We start from the raw sequence: 27,587 nt of genomic DNA, 5'->3' as shown, positions 1-27,587 counted from the left end.
TACTATAAAGTGTGATCATTAAAACAATATGGTACTAAGAGACAGAAGGGAAGATCAATGGAATAGACTTGGGGTAAATGACCTCAGCAAGATAGTGTACAATAAACCCAAAGGCCCCAGCTTTTGGGACAAGAACCAACTATTTGACAAAAACTGCTGGGAAAATTGGAAAACAGTATGAGAGAGATCAGGTTTAGATCAGCTACTTACACCTTGTAGCAAGATAAATTCAGAATGTGTAAATGACTTACATATAATGGGGAAATTATAAGTAATTTAGGTGAACATAGAATAGTATACCTGTCAGATCTATGGGAAAGGAAAGAATGTAAGACCAAACAAAAGATAGAGAATATTACAAAATGTAAAATGAATAATTTTGATTACATTAAATTGAAAAGTTTTTGTACAAACAAAACCAGTGCAACCAAAATGAAAAGTGAAACAACAAATTGAAGGGAAAAGTCTTTATAACAAAAAAGCTCTGACAAAGGTCTAATTTCTCAAATTTATAAAGAGCTAAGTCAATTTTACAAAAAACTCAAGTCATTTCCCCACTTGATAAAAGGCCAAGGGATATAATAAACACCAGTTTCAGATAAATAAATCAAAACTATCAAAAAAGCATATGAAAAGGTGTTCTAAATCTTTCATAATTAGAGAAATGCACATCAAAACAACTCTGAGGTACCACCTCACACCTAGCAGATTGGCCAATATGATAGGAAAGAAAAGTAATAAATGTTGGAGGGGATGTGGCAAAATTGGGACATTAATGCATTGCTGGTAGAGTTGTGAATTAATCCAACCATTCTGGATGGTAATTTGGAACTATGACCAAAGGGCTTTAAAAGACTACCTGACCTTTGATCCAGCCATGCCATTGCTGGGTTTGTACTCCAAAGAGATGATAGGGAAAAATACTTGTACAGAAATATTTATAGCCATGCTCTTTGTTGTGGCAAAAAAACTGGAAAATGAGGGGATGTCCCTTGATTGGGGAATGGTGGAAGAAATTGTGGTATCTGATAGTGGTGGAATATTATTGTGCAGAAAGGAATAATGAACTGGAGGAATTCCATGTGAACTGGAAAGACCTCTAGGAACTGATGCAGAGTAAAAGGAGCAGAACCAGCGGAACATTGTACAGAGAGACTGACACTGTGGCACAATCAAATGTAATAGACTTTTCTACTAGCAGCAATGCAATGATATAGGACAATCCTGAGGAACTTGTGAGAAAGAACTCTATGATTGATCACATGGTTCGATGGGCATAGGAATGGGGATGTTGACTTTGAATGATCACTCTAATGCAATATTAATGGTGTATGGGGTGCTCAGGGAGGAGTAATATCTTTGGTATGGAGGGCTTGTCATGCCCTCCTAGGGCAGCTCTCCAGCCTCTGACCCTCACCTGACACCCAGCTCTCACTTATGGCTCCAAGTACCTGCTAGCATGCAGCAGCAGCCACACCCCAGGCAATGGCTTCGACAGGCCGGCTAAACCTTGTGAGGGTAGCCATTGGGTCGTCGACCCCTGGTGTACTAGGGCTTTGCTCATCCAGCATGTTGTGACAAAGAAATCACTTTAAAAGACTGATATATATTAATTTAGGTCGCCAAGGAATTCAGCTATGTGATTCCTAAATGAAAACTCAAATCAGCAGTCAACCTTTTATGGAGTTTTTAATTACAAACAGGAGGAAGAAAGGTATTAGAGATAGAGATAGAGATAGAGAGGGGGGGGGAGAAGGGAATAGGGCTTAAATACCCCTAGGCTGGGCCAAAAGGCCCAAGCCCTTAGATAGCTGAGGCAAAGAAAGAGATCAGTCCCTATCACTCACGTGACCAAAATGGAGAAACGGTCTCAGGGGCCTCCACCTCCAGCCTCCTTCAGAGCAAGCCTTCTCAGAGCACCACCTCTCAGAGCAAAACCTCTCCAACCACACCCTCAGTCCTCAGACCCCTCTATCTTTAAGGAAACCATCTCAGTTCCCTCCCCTCAGTTCTCACATCTACCAATCACTGTCCATGTCTTCCCTGTGCCAATGGTGGCTCTAGCTTAACCCAGGACCACCCAGAGGTCTGCCCCTTTGCACATATCTGTTGAAGGTCATATTCTCAAATAATTAAATTTTGATCTATGCTGCAGCCCTTCCTAAATCCTGTTAGGACTGAGTAGGGTGGAGATTGTAAGTTCCAAGACCTCGTTCTGTCATTCCAAGTATCTCTATTGTATCAATTCTAAAATCAATCATGACTCAAAGAACTTCCTGTTCTATGCTTAAGCATAGGTCAAAGCCCTTTCCATTGTTCAGCAAAAGGTTTCTGTCCTAAAGTAATCTTAAGTAGGGAGGAGAAGGACCCTCCCATGCCAAGGGGGTTCACATTCCAATAGACTATCAGTAGGAAATTTTTCAAGTATGAAATTTCCCAATGGTGAAATTTCCAACATTTATAAGTCTAAGAAATTTTAAGGTTTACAATGTGAAGACTGCTTCAGCTGAACAGACAGAAGAAACCAATAAGAAGGTTCAACGGCTGAGATAGTGACGCAGCAAAGCACTGTGGAGTGCTTAGGGCGTGTTGGAGCACAAAAGACAACACGGCCATCCAATGCAGCTGAGAAAGTCTCCAGATGTAATGACTTTTCGTGCCACTGGACCCAGGCTTCCAACGCCGAGAGAGTGGAACTGTCTCTGTGCATCGACTTTTCCACTTAAATCTTCATGCACAAGTATCTTTGTGCACAAAAACACACAAAGACAATAGTCATCCTTGGTTACCGAGAGACTACTACTACTACTAATGATATGAAAATAGATTTTGAACAATGATACATGTAAAACCCAGTGGAATTGCTCGTTGGCTCCTGGAGGCAGGAGGAAGGAGGGGAGGGAAAGAATATAAATCATGTTACCATGGAAAAATATTCTAAATTAATTAATCAATAAAAAATTTAAAATTTTTTTAAAAATTGAAAAAATTGAAAAAAGGAAGTACTTTGTTTCTAATATAGAAGGAATTTTTATGATAATTTGGTCATATGAAAATTATAAAATTTTATCAGGAATAGACTATTTTGAAGTTACCATTTTGAGCCAACTTAGTCTCAACAGATAGGTCTTGATTCAAAATGAGTTCAACTAAAGATAGACTAGAGCATCTACTATGGATCAGGCAATCAGTAAGATTTGAGGATATCAAGGTTAAAAAAAAAACCAGGGTGTGAATTGCAAAAGAACTACATATGTTCATATATGTATAACTACATTCATAATAGGAAGCTGGTTAGTGCAACTGTAAAAATTAAAATTTGGGAAATTGAGGCAGGTAGAAATTGGTTTCTCTATGCAAGGAGTATTATATTTTTATGAGGTTTATTAAAGGTTGAGGATTAAAGAAATTACAGAATAAGAAAACACGTGTCTAGGCCCACAGAGAGGCCTAGACACAACCTCACCCACATTATCAAAAGAGCCAGGTCTGCTTACAAGCAGAAAACAGGGAAGGAAAAAAAAAAGCAAAAGGGCCTTTCCAATCAGGTTAAATACCTTCTCGAACTCGGCCCATGTGAGAATTCAGTGAGATTACAAAGCATTTTGGGGAAGTGGAGCAAGGGCTTCTGGGGATTGAAGTCCTGGATTCGAGTCTATTTTTACACAATGGATAGTGCTGTGGCTGGTATCAGGAAAATAAGTTCAAATATAGCTTCAGATACTAGCTAGTTTGCCTCAGTTTTCTTGCCTATAAAATGAAGTTAATAGTATCTACATCACAGGGTTATTTGGAGGATCAAATAAAACAATATCTGTAAAATACTTAGTGCCTGGTGTGAAATGATTACTGATTACCCATTATTGACTACTGACTTGCAGTTAAGAGTTTTGTTAATCACATTATAATCAAGCTTTATCATTGTAACCAAATTTTAAGGCTTAAGAATATTATTGGGAAGATCTGATGCTCAATAAGCAAGCAAAACAAGATGTCAGCTGAGAGAGATACATAAGAAAGATGGTAGAAGGATGATTCAACCTGGCCACAAGCTGGATTCTGCTGGTATAGGGAGTGACAGATAAGAGACCTATGGAGAAAGTTTCTAGGAGAAGAATAATTCTATTTCCCTCTCCATAACACCATGAACTCTGGAAAGTCTCTGGTCTGGGAGGGCACTGTGGGGTTGGTTCTTACAAGAGGATGTTGGTCCAATGTGGGTTTTCCAGGCATCATGATGAGTGAAGACAGATGGTCAGAGAGTGTAATTAAGAACCAATCACAATCTTAGTTTGGGGAGCTTTTCTGGATTTTATGTAACCACTAAACTGTATAAAAGGGCTATGTCTTTGTCTTTGAGGAACCACTGACCTCTATTATTGGTAACTGCTAGCCTTACCAAAGAGATATGGTCAGCCCTTTTGTGCATCTCTCTTATTACCTCAGATTTATTGAGACAACAGAACTACACTAGAAGTTTTGAGTTATTTTTCAGGTTGACAGAACTATAGAGTCTTCCTTCAGCTCCACTGTAACTAGCACCACTGACCCACTATACACAATTTTAGCTGCAAATCTATGTATGCTATCCGGTCCAGAAGGAGCTACACCTAGGTTGGCTAGGTTTAGGATCTTCTGAAGTATCACAGATGGAGCAGAATTCAGTGGTACAGCAATGATCAGTGTTCCATTCATTCCTGTCAAGATTCCTTGCTCCTTCCTGGTCTTCCTCCAACATGGCCACAAGTAAAAGAATCTCCCCAGAAGGTGGAGGGATATTAACACTCAAGCAGGCATCCTTTGTGCATGACTGGAAACCCAAAGTTTGAGAGCAGTCACAAAAGTCAATACCCATTGCAAGAGTAATGGATCCCCCAGGATCAAGAGATGTAACCATTTGTGTCTATCTGCACGGCTTAAGGAAGCTTTTTATCACAGAGGTAGGTATTTTCAATCTTCTGATCAATAACATTAAAAAACAAAACAACCCTCACCTTCCATCTTAGAATCAATACTGTGTATTGGTTTCAAGGTAGAAGAGGGGTCAAGGATAGGCAATGGGGGTCAAATGACTTGCCCAAGATCACAGGACTAGGAAGTACCTGAGGCTAGATTTGAATCCAGAACTTCTTGTCTCCAGGCCTGGCTCTCCATCCACAGAGCCACCCAGCACTTACTTCCTAATCCTCTTACTCTGTTTTCCTCACCCAAAACTGAAAAAGGAAAACAATAAAAAATAAAACCCTCAGTCAAGCAAAATAACTTCCCAGGCTGTCCATTTCCCACATCCTTTTCCTTCTGTGTCTAGTGCCCACCCCACCTCGCTCAGATCCTTCCTGCGTCCTCTGGTACATTGGTTCATCACTCCATTCAGTAATCTGAGTTGGGACACTGTACAGAAGTAGTCATTGCTATGATTGAGACCCTCATTTCTACTATCTGGCCCCTTCTTTAATCCAGCTCTTCCCAGGCACCACTGAAATGTCTGTTTCATGGCACATTTGGGTTCCATTTTTTCCCACAGCCCTTTCAACATTGGATGTTTCTTTTTTATTTTTGCCAAATGCATGTGAATGGCTATTCTATATAGTTTCGATCTTTCAGTCTTGACAGTCTTCTTGACCCCATTTGAGGTTTTCTTGGCAAAGATTCTGGAGGAATTTGCCATCTTTTTCACATCTTTTTACAGACCAGGAACTGAGGCAAACAGGGTTAAGTGACTTGCCCAGGGGCACACAACTAGTAAGTGTCTGAGACTGGATTTTAGTCTTTTCTAAACTCCAGCACTCTACCACACCACCTAGCTAATTTAATTATATTGGTCTAATTAGTAATTTGGAGCATTTTTCCTTAAGCTTGTTTTTTTCAAATCCTAAACTCATTTATTTATTATATTGTTATACATATAAAATAAAATAAAATATTATATATTATAATATATTAATTATTTATAAACAGATTATACATAATGTTATCAAATTTAACTTATTTTTAAATGAACATTTCTCTTCTCCGCCTCTTACTTGTTAGTGATTTGGAGCATCTCGACCCTCCTATCCATTTAGCCCTCATTTCCTGGCAATGACTTCTGATCCACACTTGTGGCATTTCGCACTCTATCTTGGATATAAATGACTTTGGGGGTTCATTTTTCTGGTAACATTTGACCCGTTCTCCCTCTATAATTTCTCTTCTTATTTGCTCTTTGCTTATTTGATGGGCATATTTAACGTTCCTGTAGGCAGTGACCTAGTTTGTAGAAATCTCTCTCTTGGCCTAGGAATTCTCCCAGACCTAGTTGGAAAACGGATCGGGGTGTTTTCTTCTGTTTATTTTTATTTTTTCTAAGCAGCAGACATTCCACCCACCTCTCGGGGCCCATCTCAGTTTGAGTCAGAAGAGAGAATAAATGCTTGTCAGGTAAGAGATGGGCAGCTTTTCTCCCGGCGTGCTTACTGGCCATCCATGATAAAAACATGGAATATCAGGGGCAACATCCCAGGAGATGGTGCCCCGTAGGGGAGGGGGTCCTGAGCCCCACAAGTGGGCGTGGCTCTGAGGCGTGACCGGCCCGGTGGGGAGGGGTTTGAGCCCGAGGGTGGAGCATCCTGGCATTCCAGGCCCTGGAAGGCGGGGTTTCTGACCCAGAGGCGGGCAGGGGCTCGGGTTCCATTGGTGGAAGGCCCCGAGGCGGGGCAGGGCGGGGCCCGTGGGCCTGGGTGGGGCAGCCCAGGGCCGACTAGCTGGAAGCCTGAGCCCCAGCCGCCTACATCACTTTTCTTCCTGGAAGGAAGCTACCTTTGCACATGGAGAGGCCCAGATGGTCTGAGGCGGGACCTGCTGGATGCGCCCCATCCCCCGGCCTCATCCTCCCCCTCTGACCGCCAGGTACCCCAGGAGCACCCCTCCCTCCCGGGCGGCTCCCACCACTTCCCAAGTGCCTTGGCCCATGGCCCGCTTTCCGACCTTGAGCCGTCACAGCCTCGGTGGCAGCGAGAGTCTTGGAGGGACTCCCTACCGTCTGGGGCCGGAGAGCCCTTGGTGCTTCTGGGATGGGTGAGGGGAGCGGGGCAGGGGCAGGAGTAGGAGTCAGAGGGGGAAAAGTTGTCCCCGAGCCTTGCCCTCCTCTGGGCCTTCTGCCCCCTTCATGAGCGCCCTTTTGGGACCGGTCCCTCTGGAAATCCGTGCAGGCCGGCCCCCGCCCAGGAAGTGAAGGAAAGGGGGTCTCTCCCTCAGGACCCTCCCCCCTTCCCCGCCCAGCCCGAAGAGGACTGAGACGCGGCCCCAACTGGGAGCCTGGAAGCCGCGAGAATGGGCCCCGGAGCCCGGAGCCCCCCGTGGCGGGTGAGTGCGGGGCGGCCTGGGGGTTAGGGAGGGTGGGAGGGGGACCTTAACGCAGAGCGAGCAGATGCTCCGTGAAGCTGCCCGGGCACACGGCGAACCTGCTGCTGCCGCCCTTTCTCAGTGCCCGAGCAGGGACTTTGTGCCCTCCGGCTTTGGGCTCTATGTCCTCCCTCAGTCAGTGTACACTAGCCCGGAGAACCGCCGTGTTCTAGGGATCCGCCGAGATCTCGCACCCACAACACATTTTCATTTTTCCAAGCTCTGCCATGTAGCAGCTGAAGTTCAAGGCAATGCCGGTCTGTCCCTCTTCAGTGCGGGGCGGCTGCGCAGTTCTGGGGCCCCTTCTGGATCTCTTCCCCCTCCCCCTCGCCCCCCAGAGCCTCGGAAATATTCTCTGCTTGGACCCTGCTGCCTGTGGTCGGGGTCCCGGCTAGCCCCTTCTCCGTGCGGGAAAGGGAGAGAAAAGAGGATTTTTAAACTGTGAAAAGGCTATGAGCCTAATGGTTAGAGCCAGACCGACCCTAGAATACCCTTTTTCTTTATCAGTCAATTAATTAGCATTTGTGAAAGAGAATTAAAAGAAGGGGAATTCCTGCAATTCTTCCGAGTCCTAAGAGTTCGGTTTTCTTGGTAATTGGGAGGGAAGAGAGGGGCCCTCTCTGCCCTACTGTGCCTATCCCCGAGGCTGACTCTGTCCAAGGCGTACCAGAACAGAAATCAATCAGGGCGCTGTCCCCCCCCTTCCCCCCAGTCTCTTTTGAACTGCCTTCACAACAGCCCTGTGAGAATAGAAGGTGCTCTTATTCCTCTTATTTTACAGTTGAGGAAACTGAGGCAAACAGTGCTTAAGTGACTTTTCTAAAAGCCACTGGGGTTGAGGTTTCTCTCTGATCCTAAAGGCAAGAAGGAGCCCCTGGGAGTGGTCACATGGACAGATCTATAACTAAGGGCGTGACAGGAAGGGAAGCAAGGGGAAGGAGCATTTCTTTAGCACCTGCTGTGTCTGCTATGCGCTGTGCTGGCTTTTACAAATGATCTGATCCTCACAGGCAGGTGCTCTTATACCTCATTTTATAAATGAAGAACCTGGAAAACAGGTTCAGTGACCTGCCCGGGGTCCCACTGGTAGGAATTGTCTGAACTCGGGAATCCCTGGCTTTAGGACCAGCCTGGCTCAATCTTCTTTTCAATCCAGGTGCTTCTACCTTAACTTCTAGCCTCAAGAAGGACAGCGTTCCCTTAAAAAGGTGTCTAGACCATCCTGCAATTTATCGGGCTGTTGATTCTGCACAGGCTCCAGGAGCTCCGGATGTGCCCAGATGGTTGGCCAACAAGAGGGAGCCTGATGGGAGCTTTGTTGAGCGACTAGAAAAATGGTAGTGCCTTCCATAGAAAGGGGGAAGTTTGCTAGAGGGGAAAGGCACAGAGTTGAAAATTAGGAGTCCAGGAATTAGACATGTTGAATTTAAGTTGTCTTTGACACATTAAATTGGAAATCTCCTAAACAGAGTAGGTGATGGTAAGGAGTCATAGCAGAGTATAGAGGCTGGCAGTAAAGATTTGGGAGATGCATAGAGGGGATAATTGAGTCAAACCCAAGAGAAAATGGTGACTAAGAAGAGCCTGAAGAGGGTGCCTTGGGCTTTGCACCATTAAGGGTTGCAGGATGGGTGATGGGCCACTTCAGGAGCCTGAAAAAGGGTGGTAGATAGGTAAGAGATAAAGCTAAAAAGTAAATCACCCAGATGAGTGCTGAATAAGGCTAATGGGTCAAAAAGAATTAGGACTGAGTAAAAGGAGATGAGATAGGGCATAGGATAACTCCAGGGGTGGTGGGGAGAATCTCCTAAAGGTTTCTTTAAGGAGGAGGGAGTCACTAGGTTTGAAGTCAGTAGGAAAGGAACCAGTGGATAGAGAAAGGTTGAAAATTAGAAGGGTCGATGATTGAGAAGAATGCATCAGGCACACTCAACCATGTAAAGAGTTTTCCTTAGCAAAGTCAAGGACCAACATTTTGTTGGAGACTGGAGAAAAGAGGCCACTGGAAGATTACTTGAAGAAGTTTGGAGATGAAGAGAATTTGAGCATTCAATCAATATACATTTATTAAGTGCCTTCTGTGTACCAGGCCCTATGCTTAGTGCTGTGGGTACAAAAAGAGTCAAGTAAGTTTCTGTCCTCAAGAAGATCATAATAGGGGAAACAGTCAAAAGAAATATGTACAAGCAAGCCACAGGCAGGATAAGTTGTATAACTAAAAGCAGGAAGGTATTAGAAGAAAGAGGAGGTGGGAAAGGCTTCCTGTAGAAGGAGGAGTTTTAGTTGGGACTTAAAGGAAACCAGAAGACAGAAATGAAGAGAGAATTTCAGAGAGGATGTTGGACAGCCAAGAGAAAATATGTGAAGCCTAGAGATGGAGTGTCTTCTTTCTGGAATTCCAAGGAGGCCTGGATCACAGAGTAGGTGGAGGGAATTAAGTTAGAAGACTGTAAAAGCAAGTGATTTCTAGGTGATAAAGGGCTTAGAATTCAAGAAAATTTTGTATTTGATCCTGAGGGTGACACGGAGCCACTGGAGTTTATTCAGTTAAGAGAATGACATGTTTGGACCCACAATATAGGAAAATCACTTTGCTGGCCAAATGGAAGATTTATTGGAATGGGTAGAGTCTCGGGGCAGTCAGAACCACCAGCAAGCTATTGCGTTAGCCTAAAGATGAGGTGATGAGGGTCTGCATCGGGAGGAGGTTTATTTGAGGGATGTTGCAAAAATGAAATGACTAGGTATGGGAAACAGACTGGATAAAATTGATGAGAGTAGAAGGTGAGGCCCAGGAACTGGGAGAATGATGTTGCCCTTAACAATAATGGAGAAAGTAGGATGTTGGAGGAACCTTAGGAGGAAAGATAATGAGTCCCATTTTGGACATGTTGAACCTAAGATATCTCCTGGACATCCAGTTTGAGGTGTCTGAAAGGGAGTTGTGATCAGAGATTGCTCAGGTGGAATGGCCACAATTTTCAGATGAGAGTGTTTGGATGGTCAATAGTCAATAAACAATAATAGTGTTTACAGTATCCCAGACATTGTGCTAAGAGCTGTGGATTCAAAAAAGAAAACCAGTCCTTGACTGCAGAGAAAACTTAGAATCTCATAGAGAAATACACCACAAAAATAAGCCAACAAGAAGACATGGGAGAAAACACCAGGCACTGCAGTATGATGGGAAAGCCAGGCAAAAGTAGTACAGCTAGGTGAGATTTGTAATGTCTGAGCTTGGAGTTCATGGTGAAGGATTAAAGCTGATAAGATGTTCTAGGATGTTACCATTCCTGGGGAATGATGGCATTCAGAGAAGTCCTATGGTGAGAAGATTTACAAGCTGAGCTCCCCTTAAATGGCAGCTTGGAGTTCATGACCTTAAAACTATGGTGGTGAAGGATATAGGCAGAAAGTTAAGAAAGAGGTTTGAAATAGCTTAGAAAATTAATTAGACATGTATCAGTCAATAAAAGTACTGCCTTCCTAGAATGAGAACCCATATTATGAATAAATACCAACCTATGAAGAATTGTGATCCAAGAGACCCTAGTGAAAATGAAAGGCTTATTAACATTTAGGAATCTCAAAAAGTGGGAAAAGCCCAATAACTCCCTTAATTACTCAGAAAATAATTAAGAAACTAAAAAAAGTTAAAGGAGAAATACAGACTTCAAAAACATAAATAAGATGTGTTTTTTAAAAAATGACAAAAGTAAAAAGGCAATGTTATCCACCTGATTGAAAAGTATTCCTAAATAATAGAACATCTGAAAAAAGGCAAATCATAACACTACTGGAAGTGACAAATAATGAAATTATGCGAGCATCAAGTAACAATGCCCCAACTTCTACATGTAGCAGGCTGGAAAAATAGTTGACTCAAGTTTCGAGGCATTTTCAGATTTTTCCAATCTCTTGTATTTCATCCATCAGTCTACTTTGTAACCTCATTATCCTGACTCATGCTCTCAATATTCTGAAATTCTAGGGGTATGTTTCAAAAACTTATTTCTCATATATTAGCAATGACTTTTTAAGAATTAGTTCTATTTCCAACCTCAGGTAATAAGATATTAATTTTTAACAAATTAGGAAACAAACCCTCCTTTTGCCATCAGAGTTACTGGTTGGAGGGAGGGGTGTTCGGTTTTTTTTTTGGAACTGAACCTAATCAGATGGAATTTAATAGGGATAATATAAAGTCTTAAGCTTGAGTTAAAAAATACTCAATTTCACAAAGACACAATGGGTAAATATAGCAACAGAGCAGTTTTCTTGAAAAAAGATGGATAAGTTTTAAAAGAAAGAATTCCAGTTCAATGTGATTAAATGAGAAGGGACAGGCCAACGTTTATGCAATCTTAAAACTGCATATGTGAGGCATACTATCCAAGATTTGAAGGTGATAACACTGTTGTCTCCTATACCAGTCAGACTACATCTAGAGAATGATTTTCAGTTCAGGCTGCTGCATTTTAAGAAGGAGCAACCAGCTAGAAAGCATAGGAATAGAAGGGTCATTCCTAAAAATAATAAACAGTATATATCTAAAACCATCAGCTAATATCATCTGCAATGGGGATAAACTAAATCCATTCCCATTAAGATCAGGAGTGAAACAAGGATGCCCATTATCACCTCTATTATTTGACATTGTATTAGAAACACTAGCAGTAGCAATTAGAGAAGAAAAAGAAATTGAAGGCATCAAAATAGGCAAGGAGGAGACCAAATTATCACTCTTTGCAGATGACATGATGGTCTACTTAAAGAATCCTAGAGTCTCAACCAAAAAGCTAATTGAAATAATCAACAACTTTAGCAAAGTTGCAGGATACAAAATAAACCCACATAAGTCATCAGCATTTCTATATAATTCCAACACAGCTCAGCAGCAAGAACTAGAAAGAGAAATCCCATTCAAAATTACCCAAGACAAAATAAAATACTTAGGAATCTATCTCCCGAGACAAACACAGGATCTATATGAACACAACTACAAAACACTTTCCACACAACTAAAACTAGACTTGAACAATTGGAAGAACATTAACTGCTCATGGGTAGGACGAGCCAATATAATAAAAATGACCATCCTACCCAAACTCATCTATCTATTTAGTGCCATACCTATGGAACTTCCAAAAATTTTTTTTACTGATTTAGAAAAAAACATAAGAAAGTTCATTTGGAAGAACAAAAGATCAAGGATATCCAGGGAATTAATGAAAAAAAAATACAAAGGAAGGGGGTCTTGCAGTCCCAGATCTCAGACTATATTATAAAGCAGCGGTCATCAAAACAATTTGGTACTGGCTAAGAGACAGAAAGGAGGATCAGTGGAATAGACTGGGGGCAAGCAACCTCAGCAAGACAGTATATGACAAACCCAAAGATCCCAGCTTTTGGGACAAAAATCCACTATTTCATAAAAACTGTTGGGAAAATTGGAGGACAGTGTGGGAAAGATTAGGCTTAGATCAACACCTCACACCCTACACCAAGATAAATTCAAAATGGATGAATGACTTGAACATAAAGAAGGAAACTATAAGAAAATTAGGCGAACACAGAATAGTATACATGTCAGACCTTTGGGAAGGGAAATACTTCAAAACCAAGCAAGAATTAGAAAGAATTACAAAATGCAAAATAAATAATCTGGATTACATCAAATTAAAAAGTTTTTGTACAAACAAAAACAATGTAACCAAAATCAGAAGGGTAGCAACAAATTGGGAAACAATCTTCATAAAAACCTCTGACAAGGGTTTAATTACTAAAATTTATAAAGAACTAAATCAATTGTACAAAAAATCAAGCCATTCTCCAATTGACAAATGGGCAAGGGACATGAACAGGCAATTCTCAGCCAAAGAAATCAAAACTATTAATAAGCACATGAAAAAGTGCTCTACATCTCTTATAATCAGAGAGATGCAAATCAAAACAACTCTGAGGTATCATCTCACACCTAGCAGATTGGCTAACATGACAGCTATGCAAAGTAATGAATGCTGGAGGGGATGTGGCAAAGTGGGGACATTAATTCATTGCTGGTGGAGTTGTGAATTGATCCAACCATTCTGGAGGGCAATTTGGAACTATGTCCAAAGGGCGATAAAAGACTGTCTGCCCTTTGATCCAGCCATAGCACTGCTGGGCTTGTACCCCAAAGAGATAATGGACAAAAAGACTTGTACAAAAATATTCATAGCTGCGCTCTTTGTGGTGGCCAAAAATTGGAAAATGAGGGGATGCCCTTCAATTGGGGAATGGCTGAACAAATTGTGGTATATGTTGGTGATGGAATACTATTGTGCTAAAAGGAATAATAAAGTGGAGAAGTTCCATGGAGACTGGAACAACCTCCAGGAAGTAATGCAGAGCGAGAGGAGCAGAACCAGGAAAACATTGTACACAGAGACTGATATATTGTGGTACAATCGAAGGTGATGGACTTCTCCATTAGTATCAATGCAATCCCTGAACAATCTGCAGGGATCTAAAAAAAAATACTACCCACAAGCAGAGGATAAACTGTGGGAGTAAAAACACCGCTGAAAAGCAACTGCTTGACTACAGGGTTGGAGGAGATAAGACTGAGGAGAGACTCTAAATGAACACTATAATGCAAACTCCAACAACAGGGAAATGGGTTCGAGTCAAGAACACATGTGATAACCAGTGGAATCATGCGTCGGCTATGGGAGAGGGAAAGGCGGGGGGGGGGGGGGGAGGGGAGGGGAGGAAAAGAAAACGATCTTTGTTTCCAGTGAATAATGTATGAAAATGACCAAATAAAATAATATTAAAATTAAAAAAAAAAAGAAGGAGCAACCAGGATAGTGAAGAGTCTCAAGATTATCCATCATAGAGATCAGCTAATAGAAAAGATTCTTCTGAATGTGATTCCTAGATTGGTTTTGATAGAAAATACTTGGCTTTGCTGTTATGTAGTTTTCTCGTGACTTATCATTGGAAAGTCAACTTCAAAATGCTCTTTGGTTGAAGATTTTCATCCTTTAATTTCCAGAATGTAGTATCCATGGGAGCACCAAGATTTATAATGTGAAAATTGCATTCTGTCTTCTTTAGAAAAGCCTTTAGTAGCTGATTGACATCTCTACCCTCTTTTTAATTTCAGGGGCCTTCCTTTTGATAGCTTCACAAAATGTGAAATATAAGGCTGCCAGTCAGTACTCAACACTCAGAGCAAACTTCTTACAAGGAGATGCCATCACAGATACCACACAAACCCCTGTCTGGTCCCCCCGAACCCCCCATCACTGTCTGTGCTAGTGACAATAGTAGGCTCCCAGAGGCTACGGGAGGCTGACTCAATCTCTGCATGAGGTTTTAGAGCCAGTTTCAGGGCACTCTCCCTCTTTCAGGGAAGAGGGGCTAATATGGACTGGATGCCCCAAAGTCGTTCAATAGCATTTTCCTCACCAGCAACCATTTGAAAATTAATGAATATATGCCATTAAAAAGTGAAAGCAATCATAAAGATATAACATGTTTTGTCTGGCAGATTTTATCCATTGTCACCTCAACAGAACCGTAAATAACTTCACTTGGCTTATAACACTCTAATAGTACTCAGTACAGTTCATATTGCTGTTGCTCTCAAGAATTCTCTTCATGTTTTCATATATTCATAAGCACGAGGCCTTATTTCGCACCTTTAGGGAGTATTCCTTTTTCTTTGCTTTCTCTTCAGTAACCACAGGTAATAAATATCTTTACCTCCGGAATACACAGTACTTGTCAGCTCTTCACAGATCTTAACATTGCATTATGAGAATTCTAACGAGTAAGAAATTTCCTATCACATTCTCTCTTTCTCCTCTACAGATTCTCACACCTCACTCACAAAACATTTATCTTGTACCAAATTCCATAGGGAGAAACAAGTCATAGGAAGAGATTTGTAAAGTTTATTCCAAATGCAAATATAAAATACGTTTCTCATTCCATTGGGCTCTTAATAGACTATGGTTTTGTGTTGTTGTTGACACACATAAGTCATATAACCTTTAGAAAATCCTTCCTCTCTTCTGTGAACTGATGAGGGTTGGATTAGATGAATTTTGAAGTCTCTTTTCACCTTGTAAACCTTAAAATTTCTTAGACTTATGAATGTTGGAAATTTCCCCATTGGGAAATCTCATACTGGAAAAAATTTCCTACTGATAGTAAGAACTCTATTGGAATGTGAAACCCCTTGGCATGGGAGGATCCTTCTCCTCCCTACCTAAGACTACTTTAGGACAGAAACCTTTTGCTAAACAATGGAAAGGGCTTTGACCTATGCTTAAGCATAGAACAGGAAGTTCTTTGAGTCATGATTGATTTTAGAATTGATACAGTAGAGATACTTGGAATGACAGAACCAGGTCTTGAAACTACAATCTCCACCCTACTCAGAGTAAAAGGATTTAGGAAGGGCTGCAGCAAGGATCAAGATTTAATTATTTGAGAATATGACCTTCAACAGACATGTGGAAAGGGGCAGACCTCTGGGCGGTCCTGGGTTAAGCTAGAGCCACCATTGGCACAGGGAAGACATAGACAGTGATTGGTAGATGTGAGAACTGAGGGGAGGGAACTTAGATGGTTTCCTTAAAGATAGCAGGGTCTGAGGAGTTCGAGAGGTTGTGCTCTGAGAAGGTTTGCTTTGAAGGAGTCTGAGAGGAGAGAGGTCCTGGAGGGAGAGGTCCTGGAGAGGTCTGAGAGGAAGGCTTGCTCTGAAGGAGGCTGGAGGTGGAGGCCCCTGAGACTGTTTCTCCATTTTGGTCATGTGAGTGATGGGGACTGATCTCTTTTCTTTGCCTCAGCTATCTAAGGGCTTGGGCCTTTTGGCCCAGCCTAAACAGAGGGGGTATTTAAGCCCTATTCCCTTCTCTCCCCTTTCTCTCTCTCTCTCTCTCTCTCTCTCTCTCTCTCTCTCTCTCTCTCTCTCTCTCTCTCTCTCTCTCAGCGTTCTTCCTCCTGTTTATAATTAAAAACTCCATAAAAGGTTGACTGCTGACTTGAGTTTTCATTTAGGAATTACATAGCTGAATTCCTTGGCGACCATAAATTAATATATATCAGTCTTTTAAAGTGATTTCCTTGTCACAAGCTCTAAATCTTGTGACTTTTTCTGGTTAGGAGTTACTGACATTCAAGGATGTGGCTGTGGACTTCACCCGGGAGGAGTGGTGCCTCTTGGACCGTTCTCAGAAAGAGCTGTACAAGGAGGTCATGCTGGAAAACTCCCAGAACCTGCTCTCCCTGGGTAAGCATAACTTGCCTTGGGAGCTTTGAATCTGCCATCAAAGGAGGGTCTTCCTTTCTTGTCTAGTGGGCTAGATTTGAGTATTTATCAATTATTGGAAAAGCAAAAGTGCTGGTCTCTTCCCGGGGTTCTCCTGTTCCCTGGTTTTTGCAATAGGAAAGCAGTGATTTTGTGATAGGAAGCTGGGACTTTGTTGCTTCTATAGCTGTCCCCTATTTTTAGGTGGCTTCAATTCCCAAAATGAACCAGTGTTACAGAATCCGGAACTAATCTCATTGGTTATGAAGCTAGTCTCAACCTGGACATGAAACTTTATCTGCAAAATCTCTGAATCCTGCTCATGTAGGTTTCCCCTGAAGATAGGCAGTGAAGGGAACCCCCTACCCAATAAGACCCTTCCTTTTTGGCATGGGTCTAGTCTTTAAAGAGCTCTTCCTGGGGGCAGCTGGGTGGCTCAGTGGATTGAGAGCCAACCCTGGAGATGGGAAGTCCTAGGTTCAATCCTACCTGTGTGACCCTGGGCAAGTCACTTAACCCTCATTGCCTATCCCTTACCACTCTTCTTCCTTGGAACCAAAACATAGTATTGATTCTAAGACAGAAGGTAGGATTTAAAAAAAAAAAATAAATAATGAAATGAAAAATAATGAAAAGCTCTTCCTGTTAGCAAGTATCAATCTTTAGTTCATTACTGTTAGTCCTGCCTTGTCTAGAACAAGTTACTCTTTGTTGTTCCTTCATTCCCCCCCCTCCCCCCAAATTGCAGCACACATGGGAAAGGAATAAGCATTTTTATAAACCTCCTATGTGCCAGGTAGCTAGGTGACTTGGTGGCTAGTGTTGGGTCTTGAGGAAGGAAGACGCATTTTCCAGAGTTCAAATGCAGTCTCAGACCCTTATTATTTGTGTGACCCTAGGCAAGTCACTTAACCCTGTTTGCTTTAGTTTCCTCATCTGTAAAAAGAGTTGAAGAGGGAAATGGCAAACCACTCCAATATCTTTGCCAATAAAAACTCAAATGGGGTCATGAAGAACATGCTTGAACAAAATGGACCAGTTACTATGCTAAGTATTTTACAATTATTATAAATATTATCTCATCAACAATATCCTGTTAGTTTGGTGCTGTTATTATCCCCATCTTACCACTGAGGAAATTAAAGCAAACAGTTTAAGTGACTTGCTCAGGGGCACACAGCTACTAAGTGTCTTGAGGATGGATTTAACTCAAATCTTCCTGACTTCAGGTCCAAGGCTCTCACCACTGAATTACTAGCTGGCTCTAATTTCTAGAAAATGGAAGCTATGGAATGTCACCATCTTTCTATGAAGGAGACAAAGGCAGAATTTTCTAGTTCCTAATTTGCTAATTAATTGTATGATCTCCTCCCTATATCCCCAAGCTTCCAACAATAAATAGCACATCAAACATCCTTGCAAGAGTCCTGGGAACCATCCTGTGGTTCTTGCTTGCATATCTACTTTCTCTAAAGAGGAGTAAAATATAAAGTTCTTTCTATCCTCAATTCTGTCTTATTCTCCATGCCAAGGAATTCCAGTTCTCAGAGAAGATTTGATCTCCCTTTTTGAGAAAAGGGAAGCATCATGGATCCTGGATCAAAAAGGACCAAGGAACTCCTCTCCAGGTGAGTGAAATGAGAGCAGGAACATGAAGGCTATTATCACAAGAATTATGTTGTAATGGAGTATTGCTAGGCTTAGAAGAAGGAAGACCTGATTTGGAATTCTTTTATAGATAATTTTTAGCATTATGATCTTGGGAAAGTCATTGAATATCTGATCTCAATTTCCTCATCTTTGAAATTAGGAGGCTGGACACTATGGCCATTCACTTTTCTTCTAATGATAATGCTATGAACCAGTAGGAAGTCATTGTTTAGAACTCTGGATCATGGAACTCTCATGAAAGCATCCAAAAGGGACCGAGACTGTTTCAAATGTGTTCTTTCCTAGACCTTCAAGTCAGCAAGCATTTATTAAGTACCTCCTGTATGTCAGACACTGTGCTAAGGGAGCTGGGTACAAAGAAAGACCAGGGGCAAGAAAACATACAATTATGTGGAAAATGCTATATCCAGTATAAAGAACTAATCAGGAGAGGGAAGGCAGAAAGTTAAAGAGAACTGGAATATTGTAAGAAGGTGGAGCTTTCAGTAGGGTTTCAGGGAAGCCTGGGTGAGCATTCTAGGCATGCAGAGCTGCCAGAGAAAACACTAGAAAGCAGGAGATGGAGGGTCCTATTGAAGGAACAGGAAGGAGGCTTGTACCACTATTACATATGGGGGGAGGGGAGACTAGGAAGGCAAGGGAGGGGAAGATGATGAAAGGTTTACACAACAAATATATTGTTTGATCCTCGTGACAGGGAGCTGCTGGAGCTTACCGAATAGGTAATCACATGGTCAGAAACGTGCTTTGTTTAGGAAGGTCAATTTGACAACTGAATGGAGGATTGAGTGGACCCGAGAGAGACTTGATGCAGGCAGATGAAGAAGAAAGCTCTTGCTAATCCATAGGTGTGAGATTTTACAGGCTTGAACCAAGAAAATGGCGACGTTGGGAGAGAAGATATGATACAAAAGTAGAATCAAATGGATTTTCCCTAAGTCTGAAATGAGGGCTATGAGTGTTGAGAGAAGATGATGAGTGGGTAACACTTAGGTCCTAAGCCTGGATGAATGAAAGAGTGCTGCCCTGGATAGCAACAGGAAAGTAAGAAGTTGGGAGGGTTGGCTGAAGGGTTAGGAGTTTTGAACTAGTTATATTCTGGATTAGTCTAATTTTGGACATGGGAGAAAAAGAACCAGGAGAGCTAGTCCCTAAAACATAGAGAAAAGAGCGTATCCAGGAGAAGGGGGTTGTTGACAGTGTCAAAGGCCACAGAGAGGTCAAGAAGGATAAGGATTGAGGAAAGGTTACTGGATTTAGCCATTCGGACATGATTTGTAACTTCATAGAGAACTGTTTTGGTTGAACGCGGAAGTTAGAAGCTTGACTGCAAAGAATTCCAAAGAGAATAAAAGGAAAGGAGTTAGAGACGACAATCGTAGATGGCCATTTCTAGGTGTTTAGCACTGAAAGGGAAGGAAGGCATAGGACAATATTTAGTGGGGATGAATGGACCACGTGAGGTTCTTCGGAATATCCAGGAGACCTGGTATTATTTGTGGCAGTTAGGAAGGAGCCAGTAGACAGGGAGAGACTGAAAATTAGTAGGGAAATTGAGGATGAAAGAGAAGGGAATATTTTGAGGCAAAGTCCTGTTCAATAACACAAGCTTATAAACATTTATTAAGCACCTACTATGTGCTAGGCCCTGTGCTAAGTGCTAAGGACAAGCCCAACAAAGCCAATCTCTGCCCTTAAGGATTTACCACCTCACGATGGTGGAATTACACACAATAAAAGTCAGCAGAGAAAAAAGGGGGTTTGGAGAGGAAGGAAACCATGAAATACCTGGTGTGGAGGCATCTTGTTCTGTAGATGAATCTTGGCAAAGCAGCAGATAGAGAATGGAGTGAGCCTCAAAGTCCAGTTTCATGCCAGAAGTTTAGCAACAATCAGAAGGTAGAGGATGCTGAAAGTCAGTCAGGGATTGAGTAAGCAGCATGATGATGAAATTAGAGGTGATGAATCTAATCTGAGAGATTTTAAATAGGACAGATTGAGATTATATAAGCAAGTAAAGATGTTTGCATTGGCAAGAAGGGATAACCTCTTCATGGGAGACTGGAGAAAAACAATTTGCAAAGGGTAATTTTTCAGTGAAATATGAGGCCAAGTTCTCAGCTGAAAGAAAGATGGTGGAGAAGAAGTGTAAACTAAATAGGAGAGTTAGGGAGAGATGAAAATATTTGGAAAACCACTATGGTGAATGAATAGTGAGTCAATGGGGAGATGTAGAAGGATTAACTGTCACAATCAGAACCCAGCTGGACTTAAACTAAATTGGTAGTGGACTTGGCCAAACTGTTTTCATGACTTTTTTTTGTCTCCATTCAACAGTAGGAATGATGGCCTCTGCCATACTTGGAAGTAGTTGTCCAAGAGTGAAGCTTGCCTAAATCTTTAGGGCCCAATTTTTGTCTCCATTTCCAGAAAAACCTTGGTCACATATTCACTAAAGGGATCACTTCCTTAAGACTAGGGAAACGGAAGGTAGAAACTCCCAAGCATCCCATAGCACCAAACCAACCAGGAACCTAGAATCCTTTATGATCTTCTGTATTTGGTATAGTGGCATCCCATCTGGGTTTGAACTAGACAAAGGTAACTTTGTAGTTGATAAAATGTAAGTAATAGAAATAGGGCTGAGGCCAGAACCTGCATTTGAGGACTAAGCAAGAAACCAAAATCCAGCAAATGAGAGAGGGTGGGTCCTGTACCAGCCCTGGGCCCAGTCAATAAACTCTGAGTTAGCCCCTAGTCTATGCAGGGCACTGTGCTAAGTTTTAAAAGACAGTTCCTGCAGGAAAGGAGCTCACCATCTAGCATATAAATACAGACTTGGTCTGAGAAGAAACAACAGATCGCAAACTTTTCTCTTGGCTGCTATAGGCAAAGGAGGAAAATACATTTAGTTCACCTGGGAAATAAAGGAATGAAAGAAGTGAAGACAAGAGCTAGCAAAGGAAAGCAGAGTTGGTGAGGAAATGATCAAAATACTGATGATAATGCTTATATAGCACCCACTATGTGCCAGATGATTTACAGACATTTTCTCACTTGATCTTACAATAGCCCTGGGAAGTAGGTGCTATTATCATCCTCATTTTACTCAGGAAACTGAGGCAAACAGAGCTAGTATTGTGCCTTGCCTAGTTTCACACAGGAATTATCTGAATCTCTATTTGAACTGGGGTCTTCCTGACTCCAGGTGCAGTGTTCTATCTGCTGTGCCACACAACTACCCCAGTGGAGGTAGAGGAATGCATTGGAAAGCAGCATTCAACACTTTTGAAACAGAGATTCACACCGCAATAAAATGAAGTTTCGTTACTCTGTAATAGTTTTTAACTCTGCCCCTAGATTCATTCACTTGGATGTTCTTTGACTCAATGATAACCATTAGAAGCTCAATTAACAAAAGGAGTTCAAAAGAAAGAGGGGCACAACACCAAATTATATTATTGCAAAGAAGTGGAATTTATGAGGTTCCAATATGTCAGGAAATGACTGAATAACTGATGGTCTAAGAATATAATGGAAGATTGTTGAGCCTTGAGAAATAATAAAAGAGACAGTTTCTGAGAAACCTGGGAAGAGTTCTTATTAGACATAGAGAAAAATGAATAAAACAAGTAGAAATAGTTTATACTGTAATAACAATGATCATTGAATGAACAAGTATACTGTCTACACAGTGTATTCTTCAGAATATTCTCAAAGAAATTTTACAAAATGTTGACAACCTGATCCTTTGAAAATCTGCCTTATAAAACAGTAACATTAGCATAATATAAATTCAAATAAAAAATAACCTAAACACTTCAATAAATAAAAGGTCTTTCTTCGGGGGGGGGGGGGTGAGGTAGAATGGTTGTGATGTTCCCCAATGTTTTTAAGATGTCTTGTAATGCTCATACCTAGTGAGCAAACATTTGCAACATCTTAATCTGATAAGATATAATTACAAGGTAATTCTAGAATGAGGGAACTACTCTAGTGCAGTCATTACAATAAGAAAATGAGGGTCTGTGTTTACTTGTGACCATCCATTGGAGATTGGTTTGCACTTGGATAGCAAATCTTTCTGAGAGTTTGAAAACAATTTGATGAGAGGTTGAGAAACAAAATGTTTTACCTCATCAGAATTTGATAAAATCACTGAATGAAAACCAAAATCATTTGCCTTATTAGGATAATTTGGAATGATTGCATAAAGAAATCTATTTTGTTTGAAACATGCAACAAAAATGGGCAATTTCTACTTTAAAGTACGATTAAATAATTTTTAGCACAAATCCCTTAGACCTCTAAGGTGTTCATGAACCATTAAATGGAAAGTGCCGCTAGAGGATTAACAGTGAATCATGCTGTCTACTTCCTGAAAGAAGGATGATGGTCTCAAGAATGAGATGGATTTTTTTTTTGATATGATAAATGCAAGGATTTCTTTTTATTGCGTTTATGACAAGAACTCTGATTTGTTGGGGTTTGTTTTTTTTTAATCTAGGGAACATAGGCATTCAAAGATAAATTGAAAAATAAATGAATGATAGCTATCTTTTTAAAAGTCATGGGCCATAAGAGAATCTTATGCCTCAGGTGAATACAAAAATAACAGGATTCATAGTTATGATATGATCTCTCATGTGACCACTGGGGGGAAAAATAAGTTAAAAAAGATAATTGGGGTAACTGTCTTATGCTTAAAAGATATGGCAACTAATGAAATAACAATGTATGCAGCTAAGAGTACAATACAGATCTTTAGAAAATATAAGAACAATTGAAAGTCACTGAAAATTAATATATCAAAGGTAAAAGAGGTAAGCTGTTTCTCAGCTCTGCATAGGAAATTTATAAAAAATGACCAAGTGATAGTGCATCAGAACTGGTCAAGATAGAAAAGCAGAAAGCTCAGCTCTGCTGAGTTTGTGAATATCCAATGTTGTTTGTGAGGCTTTTCATAAATTAAATCATCCAGTAAATGTGAGCTAATAGCATCTCCAATTGATTGATTCTTCCCCTTAAGTCTGAAAACTTTTTGACTGGGAAGTTAGAATGTGTCAGTTTGTTTTCTCCCAATGGCTGGAAGAGGATTTGTTGTGTGTGTCAGTATATATGCTTGTTTTCTACTGTTTCAGGGACCAGGTTTAAAGTGAATGAGACTGCTGTGCAACTGAGCATTTCTGTAGAAGAATTTTACCAGCAAATATTCATGAGTGATGGACCCTGTGACCTCAATTTGAGAGAAGACTTTAGCTCAAATATCAAAATGGTCAAAAAAAATCAAAATAGTCATGAAATTGATAAAGATGGAAAGAGTTTCAAACAATCTTCAGCCTTTACTCAGTGTAAGAAAATGACTTCAGAGAATGAGTGTCTTCAGTATAGTGAAAATAAAGAATGCTTTACTGAAAAGGCTGGGTTTAGGCAGTCTTCTGAGAAGTCTCCTCAAGTGCAAATGTATCAAGCTATTCATCAGGAAACAACCTCCAGCTTGAATTCAGATCTTATTAGTTATCAGAAAAATTGTCCTGGAGAAATACTTAATATAAAGAATGAAGGTGGAAAGGCCCTCAGGCTGACCCCAAAGCCCATAGACTATCATAACAATCACACTTCTGAGAAACCTTATGAATGTAATCAATGTGAAAATGTTTCTACTCCAATAGCCTACGTTTTCAAACATCAGAAAATCCACAAGAAAAGAAAGAAAACATATGAATGTGGTCAATGTGGAAAGATATTCAAAAAGGGATCCAATCTTCAAGAACACCAGAGAATTCATACTGGAGAGAAACCTTATAAATGTAATCAATGTGGAAAGACTTTCAGAACAAGATCCAGCCACACTGTACATTATAGAATCCACACTGGAGAGAAAACTTATGAATGTAGTCAATGTGGAAAGATGTTCCGAACGAAACATAGTCTTCATGAACATAAGATAATTCACACTGGAGAGAAACCTTATAAATGTAATCAATGTGGTAAGACTTATAGACAGAGCTCCAGTCTTTATCTTCATCAGAAAATCCATACTGGAGAAAAAATTTTTGAATGTAATCAATGTGGAAAAACTTTCACACAGAAGGCCACTCTTGTTAACCATGGAAGAATCCACACTGGAGAGAAACCTTATGAATGTAATCAATGTGGAAAGGCTTTAGCAGATAGGACCCATCTTGCTAACCATGTGAGAATCCACACTGGGGAGAAACCTTATAAATGTAATCAGTGTGAAAAGGTTTTCCGACACAAATCCAGTCTTGCTGTACATCAAAGAATTCACACTGGCGAGAAACCTTATCAATGTAATGAATGTGGGAAGGCTTTCACACAGAAGGCCAATCTTTTGACACATCAGAGAATTCACACTGGAGAGAAGCCTTATGAATGTAGTCAATGTGTAAAGAAATTCAGATCAAGATCCAGTCTTCATGAACATCAAAGAATGCATACTGGGGAGAAACCTTATAAATGTATTCAATGTGGAAAGACTTTCAGACAGAGCTCTAGCCTTTATATTCATCAGAGAATCCACACTGGAGAGAAAACTTAGGAATGTAATCAATGTGGAAAGGCTTTCACACAGAATTCCAGTTCTGCAGTTTATCAAAGAAGCCCCACTGGAGAAAAATCTTATTTTCAGTAAGCCCTCTCTTGCTCAATATCAGAAAACCCACACTGGAGAGAAATCTTAGAAATGTAATCAATGTAGCAAAGCCGTTAAGAAAAAATCTTCCCTTATTTCCCATCAGAGAATTCTCATTAGATAGAAATTTTGTCACTGTAATGAATGAAGAAAGACATCCAAAAGTAACAGAGAACTTGTTCAATATTAGAAAACTCATTCTGAGGAAATATCCTATATTGCCTCAATGGGAGAAGGCCTTCAAACAAGAGATCATCCTTTACTTTACATCAGGATTCAGAGTGGAAAGAAGCCATATGAATTTTCTCATTGGAGACATGATTTTTTTTTTTTATGGAAGAGGGAGGTTACTAGACATCAGAATAGCAATGTCTTTTGTCTATGTCAAAGCCTTTATGTATAGCCCATACTTGATTTTACATTGGAGAAATCCTGGAGATAAAACTTATGTATCTCAGTAATGAGGGAAGGCCTCTTTCAGCACTGTAGATGTTGTTAGACACTCAATTTCATAAACTCCAAAGCCCTATAAATATAATGAAATTTTCTTGGAAATCCCAGTATTTGTCATTACAAGGATTGGAGAAAATCACAGAAAATGAAATTGGTTATTTTCATAACATTTTAAAAAAACAACCCTAAATGGAGCAATTAGCTGGGAAAAAATTCTTTGAGAAAACCTCCCTAAAAAAGGCTTCATTTCTAAGCTATATAAAGAATAGATACTGATTATGTGTAGGCATGTAACATGTGGATACTATTCAAAAATGTCAAAAAGTACAAACAGGCAATTTTCAGAAGAAAATACAAATAAGCAATCGTGAAAAATATATTACGCATCTGTAATCACTAATAGAAAGTTCTAAGACTGGTAAGTGTGATAAAATGGTAATCAAATATTGGGGGGGAAAGAAAGCCATGTTTCTCAATTGGGTATTTAGTACACACATTTTATGGGTTTTTTCCCTTCTCCTCCAAGAGAGATGCAGCATGTCAGAAGGACAGAAAATGTTCATTTAAAAATGAAATTTAAGCTAACCAGGAAAAAAGCTCCAAATCCCTAATTAAATAAATGCAATTAAATCAGTTCTCATTTTCCACCTCACACTCATGTAACTGGCAAAGACAATAAGAAAATATCCAGTGTTGGAAGAATTATGGAAAAATACGCACATGGGTTAATTTATTGTTTGTGAAACTATGGAAACTAAGGTGTGATCACCACTAAGTGATGGTGAAATAAATTGTTATAGGAATGGAATGGGACACCAATACGCCAAACACGTAATTTCAGTGAAACCTGGAAAGAGCTATATAAACTAACCGTCTACAGGAAGCAGAATCAAAGGACTAATTGATAACAATAACAACTTTTTAAAGGCTGATAAATTAGAAAGATGCCACAAGTCCGATTATTGTAAGGAGCAACCACTATCACAGAATTTATCAAGATCTGCCCTACCTGCCTCCTAATAACAAGTGATGGATACAAGATGTAGATTAAAGTATATTTTGGGCCAAGTACTACACTAGTAGGCATTTTGTTTTAATTGGAGGTTTTCCTAACATTTTTTCCCCCAATTTTGAGTATGAGCACAGCAGTTAGGGAGATTAAGAAGAGGAATTAATACTCTGACCCCACTTCAAAAAAAAAGGGATAATTTTTAAAATATATTCAGTAGAACAGGAGAAAGTGCAGAAGGAATGAGCATAGCTTTGAAAGTGCCATGTTGAATTTTTGAATGACTGAAAGAGAAAATCCAGCTTTGTATGTAAATCATTTTTATGGTATATATAAAAAGTGTTTCTTATATTTCATGTTCATAAATTTCAAAATTAAAAGTAATCAAACACTGTTTGCCATTTTTGCCAATTTTGTAAGCATGATGGGAAATTTAAAATGATTTTAATATGATTTACTATCAGTGTTTAGGAATGTGTTTTCATATGGTCATTCATAGTTGTCAATTTTGAAAACTTCACATCCTTGTGGCATGCATATATTAACAAGGGCTCTTGGTACATGATGGTGTCAGGTCTCATATTTTGGATATCATTGGATATCATTGGTTATTTCAATGTAACATTTGATGTATTTTCCACTCTACGTTGTTGCTGTAACATTTTTGAACCTCATTCTCTTCCCCCTGATGCCTGTCTTCTGGATACTGGCTTCCTGGCTGATCTTGGCTAAGACCCTCCATTCCTTAAATCGGTGCCTTTCCAGTGTTCCTCTCTCAGGCTTAGAATGTTCTCCCTCCTCGCCTCCATTTCCTGGCTTCCTTCAAGTCCCAGCTCAAATCTCACCTTCTAAGAAAAAACCCTTTCCCGGGTCCTGAAACTACTGCATCCTTCCCCGAACACTTGCACCAGAGATGGCTTGTTTGGACACAGTTGGCCATGTTGTCTCCCCCATTAGACTGTGCGCTCCTCTGTGTCCACACAAGGTCTGAACAGGGCCTGGCAGACAGAGCAGCCACTCTCTGAATGCTGACTGGCTTGACCTAAGAAATGTCAAGAAGGAAGGCCTCAGAGAGACCTGGGAAGACTTGTGTGACCTGAGGCAGAGCGAAT

At 40.4% G+C, this 27,587-nt stretch overlaps 2 protein-coding genes across 2 annotated transcripts in view; one reads left to right on the top strand and one right to left on the bottom strand.

The window, feature by feature from the left end:
- The window catches only part of LOC103099704 (zinc finger protein 665-like), a 75,481-nt gene that overhangs the window by 28,220 nt on the left and 19,674 nt on the right, over positions 1-27,587 (bottom strand). The window lies entirely within an intron of this gene.
- On the top strand, positions 6,711-26,868 carry LOC103099824 (zinc finger protein 184-like). The gene is made up of 4 exons (XM_056796928.1): positions 6,711-7,344; positions 16,543-16,669; positions 18,220-18,315; positions 23,500-26,868. The coding sequence occupies exons 1-4, from the start codon at positions 7,312-7,314 to the stop codon at positions 24,918-24,920; spliced, it is 1,677 nt and encodes a 558-aa protein (XP_056652906.1). The 5' UTR covers positions 6,711-7,311; the 3' UTR covers positions 24,921-26,868.

This window comes from Monodelphis domestica, chromosome 4 (genome assembly GCF_027887165.1).
Source record: "Monodelphis domestica isolate mMonDom1 chromosome 4, mMonDom1.pri, whole genome shotgun sequence".
Taxonomy (NCBI): Eukaryota; Metazoa; Chordata; class Mammalia; order Didelphimorphia; family Didelphidae; genus Monodelphis; species Monodelphis domestica.
Note: the sequence above shows the minus strand (reverse complement) of the source record. Positions and strands in the feature narration are given on the sequence as shown.